General features: G+C 52.1%; 2 protein-coding genes across 2 annotated transcripts; one reads left to right on the top strand and one right to left on the bottom strand.

The window, feature by feature from the left end:
- Positions 1 to 519: 519 nt before the first annotated feature.
- Positions 520 to 5,657, top strand: LOC131275601 (ral guanine nucleotide dissociation stimulator-like). The gene is made up of 9 exons (XM_058286336.1): positions 520 to 692; positions 934 to 1,604; positions 2,330 to 2,545; positions 2,831 to 2,934; positions 3,405 to 3,489; positions 3,834 to 3,911; positions 4,348 to 4,434; positions 4,843 to 4,875; positions 5,196 to 5,657. The coding sequence occupies exons 1-9, from the start codon at positions 527 to 529 to the stop codon at positions 5,319 to 5,321; spliced, it is 1,566 nt and encodes a 521-aa protein (XP_058142319.1). The 5' UTR covers positions 520 to 526; the 3' UTR covers positions 5,322 to 5,657.
- On the bottom strand, positions 5,602 to 9,328 carry LOC131275602 (ral guanine nucleotide dissociation stimulator-like). Its single transcript, XM_058286337.1, has 4 exons — positions 9,151 to 9,328; positions 8,715 to 8,900; positions 7,352 to 7,466; positions 5,602 to 5,981 (listed from the first exon to the last, which is right to left on the bottom strand). Exons 2-4 carry the CDS (start codon positions 8,865 to 8,867, stop codon positions 5,806 to 5,808), a joined length of 444 nt encoding a protein of 147 aa, XP_058142320.1. The 5' UTR covers positions 8,868 to 8,900; positions 9,151 to 9,328; the 3' UTR covers positions 5,602 to 5,805.
- Between the last annotated feature and the right edge of the window lie 5,682 nt (positions 9,329 to 15,010).

Here is a 15,010-nt window from a genome sequence, read left to right as displayed (position 1 = left end):
AGGGAAGCTGTGGGTGGGGTCCTGGGGCACTGGCTGCAGAGGACACTTGCCCAGCACAGCCCAATCACACCCCAGGAGCCCAAACACCACCTTGTGCAGACCCACAACAGGAGGTGGTGAGCAGCCAGCTCCAAAGCTGCCCTGACCTCACTCCTGTCTGCCTGCATGGATGGTAGGGTGGCTGCACTGCTGACGTTTGGGAGGGCAGTGTCAGTGGGAAGAAGAGACACACACGGTGCATGGCAGAGGATGAGGCAGCTGTGCAGGGCAGAAGTTGCTTGGGGGGAGGGCCACGAGGGCCCGGGTTAGGAGGACAGATCTTCTTCCCTTATCCCTGACATACTGAAGAAGCTCCCACTGTGTGTCCATGCCCGGCTATGGAGAGAGCAGTCAAAACCTCTCCTGTCCTTATGGACCTGATTTTCCAATGGGAGGGTCCCTGGGGCAGCGTGGAAGGAAAGGCCCGTGTCTGACTCTGCTGCCCCCTCCTGTCCTCAGCACCGTCTCCTCGCTGCTGGGCACCTGGATGGACCAGTATGCTGAGGATTTCACAGAACCTACAGGCTTGCCCTGCCTCAAGCTGCTGGTGGGCTACGTCCAGGTGTATCTTCCTGGCTCTACCCTGGAGTGCCGAGCCATAGCTCTACTGTCATGGAGGAACCATCTGGAGTCCATTGAGGCAGAGCCAAAGGGTGAGGGCGCCTCAGGATGGGAGCATGTGAGCTTGTGGGGTGAGGACCAGGACTGGACCCATAGGCAGGGACTACCAGGGGTTGCCACCAGGTCAGGAACAAAGAGGAGCCCCAGAGAAGTCACCTGGAGACTGATGTCTGGGAAGAGTTTTGGGGGCTGGATCTTCCCCAGAAGGTAGTGGGAGCTTCAAGTGGGAGCTTAAAGACACTTACCTTGGTTTGGAACTTACCTCTTCTGCAGCTCATTTGTCAGCCCCAGAGCAGCAAATGCCTCCAGGACAACATCCACTGCCAGTTCCACCACCTGTGGCAGTCACAGGGGCACTTCCAGAGCCTGAAGAAGCTCCATCTCCTCCTCTGCTGCCAGCTCCTGAGTTTGTCCCAGTGCTTGGGCAACAAATAGAGCCTGAAGCATTAGGTGATATAGCACCAGCTCCGGAGCTGAAGGTGGCTCTAGCACCACCACCACTTCTACCCACAGTGCTAGGGCCTGTGACACCTGTGGAGGTACCATCAATGCCGACTCTGATGGTAGAGACAGCTCCATCCTCAGATGTTCCCCCTGCAGCCATGCTGGAAGAAGTCACATCACCATCTCTATCACCAGTTCCTGAACTGGAGGCACTCCCACCGCCACCTCCAGTGTCACCTACACATTTCAAGTCAGTGCCCTTTATGGAACCACAGCCTCTTAACTTGGCTTCAGCAGCAATGGCTCTTGAGGGGGAGGCAAGTCTGGCACCACCACCAGAGCCAGTGCCAAGGCTCGACCCAGCACTGGGGCAGGCCACAACCCCAGAACCTTCCTGCACTTGTACTTTGCCTTTGGAAATCAGGCTGAGTGAGGAGAATGCTAACCTCCTGGCTTTCCCTCCGGAGCTGGTGGCACAGCAGCTGACCCGAATGGATGTGGTGAGCAGCTGGACATGATAGGGTGGGGCTGGGAGGCTCTTCCTTCTGGGAACTGCTGCTCACCTTACCACCCCCTGAATCAGAATCTTAGGATCTGGGTTCAAACACTGGCTCCACTCCCAGAATTTCAACCTGGGCAAGTTTACTACTCCCTAAGCCCATGCTTCACTCCTCTGGAGAGTAGATATTGGACAGTAACCATCTCTACCTCATGCACTGACTGGGAACATGACATGAGAGCAAAGAAATAGAAAGCCTGAGGGGGCTTCATCATGGAGGCTTGAAGGAGCTCACTGTGGTGCAGCCAACCCCATGGTGTCCCACACAGTGCTGGTGCTCTCCATCACATTGACACTAGATAGGCCCTTATGTGTACTGGATCCTTAGGCAGGGACCCAGAGGCTTGGGTCCCCACAGGGACCATGCACCTGACCACATGGCATCCGAGGATGCATTATAATGAGGGTTGATGGTGCTACCTGGGCCTGTGGAAGTCTGAGGCACCTTGGGGGCTGGGGGCTGTGAGATGGACTTGAAAATGGAGCTCTCTCCCCTGCAGGCCTTGGGGCTGAGGACTCTAGAGTGCTAGGTCCCCTCAGGGAACAATGAACACACCCTGTCCTCAGCCTGCCATGCCCCACCTGAGAGCACTGGACCCTGGCCTAGGTCAGGAGGGCCTAGGGAATCTGAGCTTGGCATGGTTCCTGACATCCCCTCCTCCCCAGGATCTCTTCAAGAAGGTGGTGCCCTATCACTGCCTGGGCTCCATCTGGTCCCAGCGTAACAAAAAATGCAAAGAAGAAATGGCGCCCACCGTCCATGCCACCATCACCCATTTCAACCGGGTGATAAACTGCGTCATGTCCACCTGCGTCGGGAACCAGAGCATGAAGGACCCAGCCAGAGCCAGGGTGGTGGAGCACTGGATCGAGGTGGCCAGGGTATGTTCAGGGGGCTCTCTCTGGTGTCCTGAAACCCCACTTTATACTTATTGGCTCTCAGGACCACAGGCCCTCCCGGCCTGTAGCACAGTCCTGCACTATCCTCCCTTCCCAACAAGGCTACCTCTTCAGGACGGCTGTGGGTGTCACTCTGTGTCCATGACGTGCCTCAGGGCCTCTGTCAGTGTCTATCTCATCCAGGGAGTGGATATCAGCTGTGGGAGCTGAAGCTGGAGCAGGGGGACACTCACACCCACTCTCATGGTGTATCTTTCTCCCTCCCAGGAGTGCCGAATCCTCCATAACCAATCGTCCTTCTATGCCGTCATCTCTGGTCTCCAGAGCTATCCACTCCTCTGTCTATTGAAGACATGGGAGGAAGTTTCCAGGTGGGCAGGCCTCTCTCTAGGGGACATAAGATTGGGCCAGGGACCTGGGGAAATCGCCACTTAGGGAGTCTGGGAGGCAGCAGCTCCTGGGTAGGGCCAGGCAGATTGTAGCTCTAGGTCTCCATATCACCTGAGGTGAGCTGTTTTGCCTCAACACCGCTTCCCTCCTCCATCCCTTATGGAGTGGAGCCAAATGGGAGCATGTTAAGTGTTAGCTTCTCAGCAACACACTCTGTCCAAATGAAAAAAGCATGTGCAAAAAGAGCTGCTCATGGAAAGGGATGGGAGTCCCTGCTGTGCACACATGAGAGCTCAGCTCACTAGTCCACACTGTCCTGCAGTGCTCAGATTTACCCAGTTTCAACACCACCCACCCAGGCAGTCCGAGTCCCAAGCAGCTAAAAGAAGGTGGTTCAGCCCTTACTACCCCCCCCACTCCAACCTTTTCCTTCCTTCTTGCCCTCCCCTAGGGACAGCTTCTGCCTCTTTCTGACTCTGTCAGAGATTTACTGGAAGGAGCACAACCTCTCCCATGGCAGTGAGCTGATCATCAAGGTAAAGAGGAGGCTGGGGTCAGGGCTCAGGAGGTGGGGTGGTTAGTTTTTCACTGAAAGTTTCTGTGAAAACATCCAGCCTGGCCTATTCTGGAAGAAGATGAAGAAGGATGTTTGGCTCATGGGCAGGGGGAGGGGATCATTGTAGGGCTCAGTGCTGTGTCCTCACAGCATGGATGAAAAAACGGGCTCAAGAGAGCAGTCCGCATGCACAAGGTCATGCTGGGGACATTGTGCACGTGGTAGCTGCAGATTTCCCGCAGTCCACTATTCCCAGGTGCTCAAGACCCACAGGACAATGGGTGAGGGGGAGGGCCTCACTGACCTCATTCTCCACCCTGGCAGAGGTCCATCTCTAAATTCTCCACCCTGGAGGCAAATCCCCAAATAGTCCAGAGGCAGCACCAGCAGCAAGAGAGGAGGGTGAGTGTGCCTGAGGCCAAAGGAGTTGGGGTGAGGTGGCCTCCAAATCAGGATGGGGGCCCTTCTCAAGCCTGTCCCTCCAGTCCACTGAGCCTGGAAAGCCTCCCTTCAATGTCCCTTCTCCTGGCCTTAGGACGGTGAGCTGTGGGAATCCTGGGGGTCTCCTTGCAGCCAGTCAGAGCAAGAGCCTTGAGGAGCTGGCTCAGGGTGGCTGGAGTAGGGGAGGGGTACACATGGTTACTGAAGAAAAGTCAGTCCTGGGAGGTGGCTGCAGAGAAATTTGGGGTCTTTGGAGGCTTTAAGGGGAACTTAAGGGTTACAGCAAAGTGTCCTAGAGGAAGGCTGGGTGGTCCCTGGAGTCTGAGACTGAGGAAGTCTTGGGGTCTTGGGGGCACCTGAGAGCCTGTGCTCATCCCCACCCTATCCAATGCCACAGGGTGACATCCAAGGTGTGGTCCCATGCCTGAGAACTTTCCTCACACAATTTTTGCTTTTGGAGTATGCCATGCCAGAGTATCTGGATGTGAGTTGTTCGGGGGCCAGGGTAGGGTGGGAAAGGGGCCCTGAGGCTTGGGTGGACAGGTCCTTCTGTGAGCCCTGAGCCCTCAGCAGTGAGCACATCATGTCTCCTGGGAGCCTCACAGATGCCCTGGGAGCTGGGGTGCCATGAACTTCTTACAGAAGAGTAGATGGAGGCTGGTCCAAGGGGCCTTCTCTCCATTGGTTCATCACAACTTGGACTGGAAGGTCTCTGTCACCACTCCCAGTCCCCACTAAAGGAACCGAGGGGCTTGCCTGAGTCCATCTGTGGTCTGGGCTGCCCAGTGCATGTTGAACCTGCAGTAGTAAAGCATGACAGGGGCAGAGGGGCAATGGGCTTGGCAATGGCTAGGAGCCCCTTTATGATGAATGCAAATTCTCTGCCTTCCAGGGAAGGAAGATCAATTTTGAAAAAAAAAGGAAGGTGAGTAGCTGTGGCCATCACTACAGGGGTGGGGCTGGGGTGGGGTCAGGGTGATAAACAGAGACCCTCCTGGGCAGGACCCCCCAGGGCTGCTCATAGCTTCCTCTGAAATTGAGGGGGATAGTGGGTGGGGTTGTGCATGGGATGAAGAACAGCTTCTAGGAGGATGAGCTGTGTGAAGTCAGCCCTGAGGGCAGGCAGAGCCTGGAAGGGAGTGAAGAGGTGGGGGATCCACAGGATTAAAACCAGCCCCTGGACCCCGTCCCACCCAGCAAGCCCACCCAGGTTTTGATGATACATCTTCCTTTCCTTGGCCCCAGGAATACCAGATGGTGGAGGAGCTCCAGCAGCTCCAGGCGGGCTGCTGCTATGAGGCCCTTGTGCCGCATGAATCATTTGGAGCCTGGTTTGCGGCCATGGAGCAGCTCAGTGAGAAGGACCAGTGAGGTCAGGACAGAATCAGGCCATAGTAGGAGCGGGATGCTCCTGGTGGCTCCTGGGTCACCATAAGACCCTGCAGTTGGCTCCTTTCATGTTTGAAAACCTGTCCTGTGGGTTTGGGTCCATTCCTTGCTCTCCAGGATGCAAGAATTGTCAGGGACCTCTCATGCACTTCCTGTCCAAAACCTGGACTCACACAACCTCCCAGGTGCCCTCTTCTCTTTCCATGTAAAATAGCATTTAGAGACCAAAATCTACACATGAGAGGAGGATTTTGCTACCAGATTTTCTTTACTTACAGGCCTGTTCAATAAAGAGAGCTAGAAGCTCTTTTTTATTTATCGAGAAAGTGGGTTATTTCAGATATAGATCAGGGACATATCAGGGAAGTGCCTGCCTGGCCTGGCCCACTGAGGTTGGGGTGAGCAAAACTACTTGGCCAGGCAGACCTGGGAAGGGGGACCCTGAGCTGGCAGGCATCAGGGCCATTTAGAATTTCCCCTTTTGGAACTTGGGTCCCTTCTGCATACTCCCCAGAAGGGCTGAGGTAGCTCTGTTCTTCACCTTGGCATCCACAGGTGTGTTTTGCTTCAGGAGAAGAAGATGGTGATGGGCTGAGGGCTCCATAGTGTAGTAAACTTTTGCACTGTGTGGGATCTGCAGCACTGGGGGGTGGGACAGAAGGGGGGTCAGCTGTGCCCTGGAGGACCCCAGGACACCCCAACACTTGTGCCCACATGAGAGAAGGCCCCAGCCAGGGACCTCAATTCCCTATTCCAACTCCAGGACCATAAAGGAGCCCTGGGAGTGACACCTGCCTGAAGGAAAGACTCTGCAGAGGTGCAGCTAACAATGAAGGACACTTATTTAAAGAGTGACTCTGACTCCTAACTGCCATCCTCAGAATGGAGCTGCCATGAGGTCATGTACTCTCACCCCCATGTCCTGCCAGCTTCACTGCTCAGGATCTAGGGGCTGAAATTGACTTTCTAGAACCCAGTGCACATACACCAAATCCAGCACTACCCAGGACAAGACCACTAAGGCCCAGCAAAGACCACCTGAGCCAGGCCTTCTGAGCGGGATCCTAAAGTATTTACACTTTGACCCTATTTTCCAACTGTCTTTGTGGCCTAGAACAAGCTAGAGAGAAACACCAGGCTGGAGTTCCTGCTCTGGCTTCAGTGACATGGTGACTCATCTCCTTTCTTAATTGCTCCAGTCCTCAGTCTTCCTGTTCTGTAGGACAGGTCCTTCTGCCCTATTTCACACCTCCCAGCTGCAATTTCTCATTTCAAAGATGGGAGAGGATTTCGAACCTCCTCCTAGGAAAGGTGGGAGTTATTTTACTTTGCCTGGGTTAATGGCTGGGAGAGGAGGATCAGCTCACTGAGAATAAGTTACCCTCACTGTGCACAGGCATGCTATGTGTGCATTCGATGCTGAATTTTCTCTCCCCTATGGGGATAAGGAGCAGGCCCAGGAGTGTGATTAACTGATCTAAGAGCTCAGAGTCAGGAAGTCTGGCTCTGGGTCAGTGCTATTCGGGATTCTTTCACTTCCCCGCTTCCTAGAATACTGAGGGGGCTCCCTCAAGCCTCCAGAGGGGATTGAGGAGACTTTGTCTAGTTTTCACTATCATAACAAGATGGTCTGTGCATATTTGGCACTTGTGTCCATCAGTCATGGTGCTTTTGGAGGTGCAGTATCACAGAACACCCTTCAAGTTGAGCCCCTCTTCTTCACCATCTTGTGAAAAGCCCTTTCTTTGGGAACCTCAATGGTGTTAGCTTTGATCTAGGTTCCCAATGCCTGGGTCTCATCCAGGGAAGGGTACACAAGGGAGATAGAGCAGATAGGGAGAAGGTGCTGTGGGCCCTGTGGGCTGCCATCGGCACCTTGTTTTTGGACAGGGTGCCTTCTCACCCTGCTGTCAGGTATACTGGAACCAGTGGGCCTCGGATCTTTAGGCTGTGGACAGGGCTCATGCCTACCCCCTCCAACACCACCCTCTCCAACACTCCTCCTGACTTACTTCGATTGTCTGATATAATTTGCACCAGCTTGTAGTCTTCTGGCTTGTCTTGATGCAGGCTGTGTTCTTCCAGGGCCTTGCTGATCCCAGCTAGAGCCCTATCTTGGCTGGTCACCTGTGGTGGATCAGGGACAGACTCTCAGGGCCTGAGTCCTAGAGCCTGATCCCTCACAGTGCAGCTGCCAGAAATCCTATGAGCCAAGTCTATTCAGGGTGGGGTCTATAGGGGCCACATGCTCTTCCCTTGGACCCACAAGAGATCATGGAATGAGGCCAAGAACTCAGGGGCCAAAGAGTGACCATGCAACAGACTGTGGGAACTGAGGAGTGAAATCTGACCCTCACGCTCTCACTTCCTGCCTCCCAGTCATGGGAGATGGTGTTCCCCTGCCCTGCCCCTGACCCTCCAGGACCCCTCCAGATAGCAGTGAACACCCAGGAAATAGCACACATCCAGTGTGAGCCCAAATGTCAGAGAGGAGGAGGGGCTGAAAGATATGCTACAGGTCAGCAGGCCTGCCCTGGGCTCCAGGATGCAATTGTGGTCAGCAAGGTCTAGAATGCAGTTACCTTGACATGAGGGCCAATCTGGAGACAGGATCAGGACATGGGTCAGACAAGTGAGAGCTTAGTGAAACTACCCCTGCTCCTGGCCACAAGAGAGGAGCACCCAGGGTGGTTATGGAACAAGGTTCCTAGGCCCAGTCTCTGTGCAGGGGGCCAGGCGTGGCTCCATATGCACATCCCATCCAGCATCTACCCCTGCTCACACCTTCATGGCCACTGTCCTGGGGCAGACACGGTTGTCCATGCTGGTCACAGCAGCAGCCCTAACTGGCTGGTATCTGCATGCATCAGCTCAACCTCCACTTTGAGGCCAAAAGACACCTGCTATCCCTGTTCTCCTCTGACCCTTCAGTGGCTCTGTCTCCCCCCAAGAGAAAGTCAAGCTCTGTCTAGCAGTCACAGGGCCTGATGTGACCCACACCTCTTTGGACCCACCTCTTCCCCTTGTTTCCTGTTCCTTCAGGCCCTGGGCTCCTGGCTGATCCAGGGGCTGTCCAGCACATGTCTTCCTTGGGCCTGGTGGGCTGTCCCCTCCCTGATCCTCTCTGGGCCACCTCAGCAAGCTCTTCCCAGGCTGTGCTCACTCCACGTGCCAGCCTCAGCCCCTATGTCCACTATCCTTAGCCCTGACTGCCATTGAACTCACACTCTTCCTGCCTCTGCAGGTGGTTGTCTGTCTTTCACCATCCACCAGGAAGTCTGCTCCATGAAGGCAGGGAGGGAACATGTTCTTCCTTATGTGTCAACTGCCTGAACCACTGAGGGGCCCCAGGGGATTTCCACATGCCCAGCTCACCAGGATATTCTTGTACTTGACGTTGTCCTCATACAGGCTGACATGGACAATGCAGCAGGGCCCCCCTTGCCATTTATAGAGCACACGTGAGTAACCATGCATGTGGTTGGTCTGCATGGCCCTGGATTGGATGGAGGGAGATGAAGAAGGCATTCCTCCAGATGCTGATGTGACTACGGACGAGTTCTGTGATGGGGAATACAAAGATAAGCAGAAGGTCTGGGAGCTCAGGGCAGCCCTGGGCTGCTCTAGAAGCTCCTATCAGTTCTAGAAGTTCTTTAGCAGTCAACAATCATCAAGACCTTTGTGGATGGGGGTGGCAAACAGGTACAGGGAAGGGAGGGTGAGGGGAGGGCCAACAGGGAGAGGAGGTGGGCATTCACTTTAAATTCCTGGCCATCTTTGGAATCTGAGACATGGTCCAGGTGGATTTTACCTTAGAACTGGAGGCATCAGCTGTATGTATAGGACACGAGTCAGCTGCATCCCTGCTGCTGCAGCCTTGGCTCCACCTGTGCTGGATACTGGAGTGGATGGTGCTGACACCACTGGATTCAGGGACATGGTGGCTGGAAATGAGGGTCAGCTTACTTTGGGGGCTTCCCCCAGGATGCAAACAAATCCCTACACAGCTCCCACTGCACCCTGCTAAATGCTCTGACTACCTCAGAGATCATGCAGCATCATCCCATTTCACAGAATAGGAAACAGGCCCAGGGATGGGGCAACTTGCCCCAGTCACAGGGTTGTTTTGGTATAGAGCTGAGATCCTGTGGCTAAATCATCAGTCTTCCCAAGCCCATGCTTAGTCTGATGGTTCCCTGAGTTGAAAGACAACCCACCCTTAATGTCCAGGACAGGGAAATCACTTTTTTCTCTAAAGCTTGATGCTTTCCGGTAGGTGTTTGGCTTTGAATCTCTTACTGGCCAACTGGGATGGGGGCTCTAGCTCCTGAGACAGGTGCTAGCTACAGCACAGAGTGGCAGCTGTGAGCTTCCCAGAGCCACACCTCATGTATCCCTCCCGGTGCCCACACAGCAACTGTCATTTACATGCCCCAGATGTCTTCAGGTAAAGGTCTTATGGTCAAATCTGGAACATTTGGTATCATCATAGCCAGAAAATACCAACAACTCCAATGGCCATAAATGATGAAGGCTTACAGAGAATGTAGTTGATGCATCAAATGGGATATTCTCAGCCATAAGGCATAATGAAGTAGAGATACATGCTGGAACAGAAGGGGCCTGAAGAACATAATGGTAAGTGAAAGAAGCTGGACACTAGTGGCCACTTACAGGATTCCTTTGGTATGAAGGTTCCACACTGGGCAAATCCACACAGAGAAGATAGATTAGAGGTTGCTAGGGGCTGGGTTGAGGGTCATAGGGGGGGAGTTAGTACTATTGGATCCAGGATTTCATTTGGAATTATTGAAACTTTTCTGCGATTAGGTAGTCGTTATGGTTTTACAACCTTCTGAATACACTAAATACTCTGACAATGGCCCTTTAAAAGGCTAAAGTTATGTTAATTTTTTTTTAAAGATTTATTTTATTACTCTCCCCTTTCATCCTCCCCTCCTCTCTGTGTCCATTCGTGTGTGTTCTGAGGCTGCTTGCATTCTCCGCGGCACTGGGAATCTGTCTCTTTTTTTTTAATTAATCACAGATAATTTTATTTTTTTAAGATTTATTTCTCTCCCCTTCTCCCCCCTCACCCCAGTTGTTTGTTCTCTGTGTCTATTTGCTGCGTGTTGTTTGTCCACATCTGTTGTTGTCAATGGCATGGGAATCTGTCTTTTTGTTGTGTCATCTTGCTACATCTGCTCTCCTTGTGGGTGGCCCCACTCGTGGGTGGGCTGCACTTTCTTCATGTGGGGCAGCTCAATATGGGGTGCACTCCTTGATCGTGGGGTTCCCTATGTGGGGGACACCCCTGCATGGCATGGCACTCCTTGTAGCAGTGCTGCATGTGGTCCCGCTCACCACATGGCCAGGAGGCCCTGGGTTGGAACCATGGACCTCCCATGTAGTAGGCAGGCACTCTATCAGTTGAGCCATGTCCATTTCCCTGGTGTGTTAATTATATCTCAATAAGACCGAGGTGAAGTCCATACTGGAAGTCCATAATATAGTTTGCCCTGAGTGGGCCTGGACAGCTTGTGAAATAGACAAACACCTGCACATTCACTGCTGGGCTTAAGAAAGCCTCAGGGGCTTTCAGAGACTAGAGGATTGGGGAGTGGCCAGGTGAGTGGCTCTGACCCTGGCTCTGATCTTTGCCCTGGATTGCATCTGTCCCCACCCCCTCCCCACCCTGGCTGGCCTCCTGGGAATGGCATCTCCCCTCATTTATTTTGTGTGGAGCTCAAAGAGTAACTTCTCCTTACCCTGAGCTTCTGTGCAAGCTGTTTGATTCTGTGAGTCTGCCACAGGGAAGAAAATGTCTTTGTGGGAATTTGTGAAACAGCAGGTGGTGACAGTTGTCAGGCACTACTGTACTGGTTGGTAAACTACCATGGCCTTGAGTCCCCCAAGCACCAGCCTAGACTCCCTGCCCCTTTTTTGGGACCCCAGGACCTCCCTATGATCTGTCACCTAAAGGGTTCATGCTTCATGGCAGGGGCCTCAGGACCCCGACCAGGACTGGTTTTCTTTGTCTTGACCAAGCTGCCTGCGTAGCTCCTTGTGTGCCTCTGCCCACTCTCAGCCTTGTCCTGACTACCTCAAAACTAAATCTGTAGCTGTGGGACTACAGAGAAAATCCATCCACAATTCAGAAAAACAAAGGAGAGAAGGTACTCTCAGGCCCTAACATTTCTTAATCTCACACTGGTCCCTGATCTTCTCCTTCCTGCTCCCCCTGCTCAGGCCTTTAGGCTCTCCTTGGGCTGAGAGGCTGCTGACCAGGCAGTTCCTTCCCTGCCTCTTCCTCTCCTCCAGCCTCCAGAACCCCAGGAGGCCACATCACTGCTGAGGAAATCCCTCCACACTGGGGTACTCTTGGCAGCAGCCTCAGTCAATCCCTCACCCCAGGTGTGACCCCTGATCCAGTCTTCCTGGGGTTTCTGCTCACCCACCCCCAGCCTCACAGAGCAGGCTGGCCTGTGCTTCAGTGGAATTTGTTCTGTCTCTCCCCAATCAGCATGGTAATGATGAATTCATCCTTGCCTGTTGCACAAATCTGGGGCAAGTTTTGTTTTGACAACACCCAGTGTGTCTAGGGTCTTTGTCTATTCTGATAGGCTAGGATGAAATATGCTGATTACCACCCCAATACAAGAAAGTTTACACACACACTCACATAGGACCATGGGGAACGGACAGAGAAAGGAGCCAGCCTTGCCAAGAGTTCATTTTAAAGAAACCTCTGTCCTCTCAAGAAAACATTGCACTGTTGCTATCTTAATTTTCAAGCTACTGTAAACCTTTTCTTTCATTTGACCCATGAACCCTGTGAAAAATATTTGGATAGACCTTCACGTTGACACATTGCTTTTTTTAAAATTGTTTCCAGAGAGCCCACTTATTCCTAGCAAATACCAAGGTCTACATTTTCTTTCCCATCTTACATGTGAAGAAATGTGAGGCCCAGGGAATGAAAGAGACACATCAGAGTCTCAGCAGAGAGAAGAGGAGCTGCCTTGGGAACGTGGGCTTCTAAGCCCCAAGCTCCATTTTCCTTTTCCACCATAGAAATAGATGAGTGTGGCTCCCAGGCAAGTGTGGCTAAAAGAACCCAAATTTAATGTAGATGATTTCTGTTTTTACCATGCCTTCTTCTATCCTATGTTTAAAAAAGCAAAGCCATTTCAGTCATTGTGAGGCCAGGAAGAATGAAAGAACCTAGTGGCCACACCAGGAAGTCACAGTTGCCAGGAAATAACAGGTGGGGGCATCAGGGAGCTAATTGGAAGCAGGAGCCCCACCAAGGTTGCCCTTTGGCCTACAGGTTAAAAAACAAGATGGCGTGGCCCTAGTGCTCACTCTGCTGGCCAAAGCCTATCCAAACTTTAACTGCTCATGTCTAGGAGGCACCAAGGCCTCCTGGGGGTGATGGGTGGTTGTTTGCAGAAGGGCCCCAGAAAGACCCTGTGTCCCCAAGAAGGGGAGGGAGGGTAACTTAGAAAGGAGTTTTCCATGGTCAGTGGAAGAAAGAGTAGTTGCATGTGTGCTGGAGGTGGATTCAGTGGTCTATGTGGGTGGGGGTCAGTCCCCAATGCCCCCAGATGTTTCAAGGGTTGTGGGAAAAACAATGACCACTTTCACTATACAAACATTGAAATGTAACATTTTTAAGCACCTAAAGGAAGGGTGTGGCTAATAAACATGGCTTGCAAGCTGAAGAGATGAAGGAGTTGAGCCAAGAAGTAAGGTGAGAAATTCAGTTAAGAAAGAGAGAAAAGGTACAGTGAGGCAGGGAGGAGAAGGTGGGGCATGAGAGGAGCTGAGCTGGTGTCCATGGGAGACAGAGAAAAAGAGAACAGCCAGGCACCAGTCTCCTTGTCCCACTGTCATCTGCCCTATTCTTACCCCAGGGCTACAAGAACTAGTTTGCCTGGGCTTCTGCTTCTTGAACCAAATTACTGGGCAACGTAGAATTTAACCAAGAGTGGGTGCCCAGGGACTTTTGAACCCATGCTCATAGGTGCATGGGTTTTCCAAGTGATCCTATCTGTGCATCTCCCTAAAACCATTGCTGACAATAAGAAAAAGGTGGCTTCTGAGGATCAGGAGTTGTGATTCAAGGGATGCCTGCATCCTGGAGGTTCCCAAGGTCTCTGCAACATCCCTAGTGTCATGTATGATCCTGGACACAGGAGGAGTCAGCTTGGGACACAGAAGAACAGCTACTCCTGGCTCTCCACCTCCTGAGATTTGATCAGTTCCTTGAAATGTCATCACACTTGTCCTCATCCACTATGTCTGCCCTTGTCTGGAACCCTGGATGAAAGAGGAGTTGATAGCACTGAGATGAGCTTCCTCCTTTGTACTTATCTTGCTTAATAAGACCTCACACTTCCAGACTGAATGTCAGTGCTGAAGGATCTCCTTGTCCTCCATTCATCAGGCATAAGGAATGCCCTCTGGCACATTCGGTGGAACAAAGCTCATTTGTCACCTCTTCTAGGAAGATTTCCCTGGCATTCCACAGGCAGCATGAACAGTTTCCTCCTCCAAGTTCCATAGAACATTTCAGGTCCATTTATTAGAATACTCATGCCCTTGAATCACGGACAGTTGTTTTCCTCTTGTTGTTCCTTCCTGTGGACTTCCAAGAGGTAGTCATGCTTTATCCATTCAAACCCCTCCTAGCCCTGGTGTACACCGGCACCTGCTGGGCACTGGGATTCAGTGCTGAGTGGGACTGGATCCTGTCCTTCGGGAGCTCAGAAGCCATTGGGGAGGGATGTTTAGATTCCCTGCAGCAAGAACACCGAGTGAGGCCTCTGCTGATGGCAGGACCGGGTCCTGGGAGCCATCCTGCATCCATGCAGAGGAGCCTACATGGAGCTGGAGCTTGGTCAGCCCTGGCTGAGGGCAAATGTGGAGGCTTGGTGGCAGTGGTAGCCTTAGATCTTGTTTAGGTTAACTCAATCCAAGACAGTGGTAGGGAAGGGACTACAACGAGTACTCCTGACCTCAGGTCTATTGGCCACTCCAGCATGATTGTTACCAGTAAGTGAAGTTATAGCTAAGCAATTCATCCATCATTTGCCTCATTTCTCTAGTCCTGCCAGGGGCCCACCATGTTACAGCCCAGAATCGGGGAAAAAATTGGAAAGGATTCTTTCTCCATGGAGCTGACAGCTTAGAGATGGGCAGGCAGACCCTGCACAAGACATCACAAAATATCACAATATAGATACCAATCACTGATACTTACTGGGAGTTTAGGATATATCAGGCACTAACTTTAAAGTGCTTGAACTTCATCATCAAAACAATTTGGAAGTCAGAGTGTACTGCCCTCTTTTAATATAAATAAGGAAGCTGAAGTACAGAGAGGTAAAGGAACTTGATCAAGTTCTCAGCACTGAGAAGTGGTACACCGAGGGTTTGAACACTCTGAGCCCCAGTTTTCTAACTTTATAAAGGTAGGATTACAATGGTTAACAACAGGATTGGTTTAGCATCAGTGCTCTATAGCGATGCTGGAATTTCAATGCTCTGCGATGGCTGAAGTGGGCAGAGTCTTACCTCTGTCCTCTTCTTGGCATCCTGGGCCCTTTCATGTTCTGCTCAAGGGATTTTAAATAGTCAGACATTGAGTGAGTATAACTCAGTGGGTG

The sequence above is a fragment of the Dasypus novemcinctus genome, chromosome 23 (genome assembly GCF_030445035.2).
Source record: "Dasypus novemcinctus isolate mDasNov1 chromosome 23, mDasNov1.1.hap2, whole genome shotgun sequence".
NCBI lineage: Eukaryota > Metazoa > Chordata > Mammalia > Cingulata > Dasypodidae > Dasypus > Dasypus novemcinctus.
The sequence above is the reverse complement of the archived record's forward strand: the minus strand, read 5'-3'. Positions and strand labels throughout refer to the sequence as shown.

What these genes read in the sequence shown, in the direction of transcription:
- LOC131275601 (XM_058286336.1), top strand. Translation starts at nt 527, where the DNA reads ATGGACCAGTATGCTGAGGATTTCACAGAACCTACAGGCTTGCCCTGC. An exon ending in AGCTGACCCGAATGGATGTG is followed by an intron (nt 1,605 to 2,329) that starts GTGAGCAGCTGG and finishes CCTCCTCCCCAG; the next exon opens with GATCTCTTCAAGAAGGTGGT. An exon ending in GCAGTGAGCTGATCATCAAG is followed by an intron (nt 3,490 to 3,833) that starts GTAAAGAGGAGG and finishes CCACCCTGGCAG; the next exon opens with AGGTCCATCTCTAAATTCTC.
- LOC131275602 (XM_058286337.1), bottom strand. Translation starts at nt 8,867, where the DNA reads ATGCCTTCTTCATCTCCCTCCATCCAATCCAGGGCCATGCAGACCAAC. An exon ending in TCAAGTACAAGAATATCCTG is followed by an intron (nt 7,467 to 8,714) that starts GTGAGCTGGGCA and finishes GATCCACCACAG; the next exon opens with GTGACCAGCCAAGATAGGGC. An exon ending in AATTATATCAGACAATCGAA is followed by an intron (nt 5,982 to 7,351) that starts GTAAGTCAGGAG and finishes CCCACCCCCCAG; the next exon opens with TGCTGCAGATCCCACACAGT.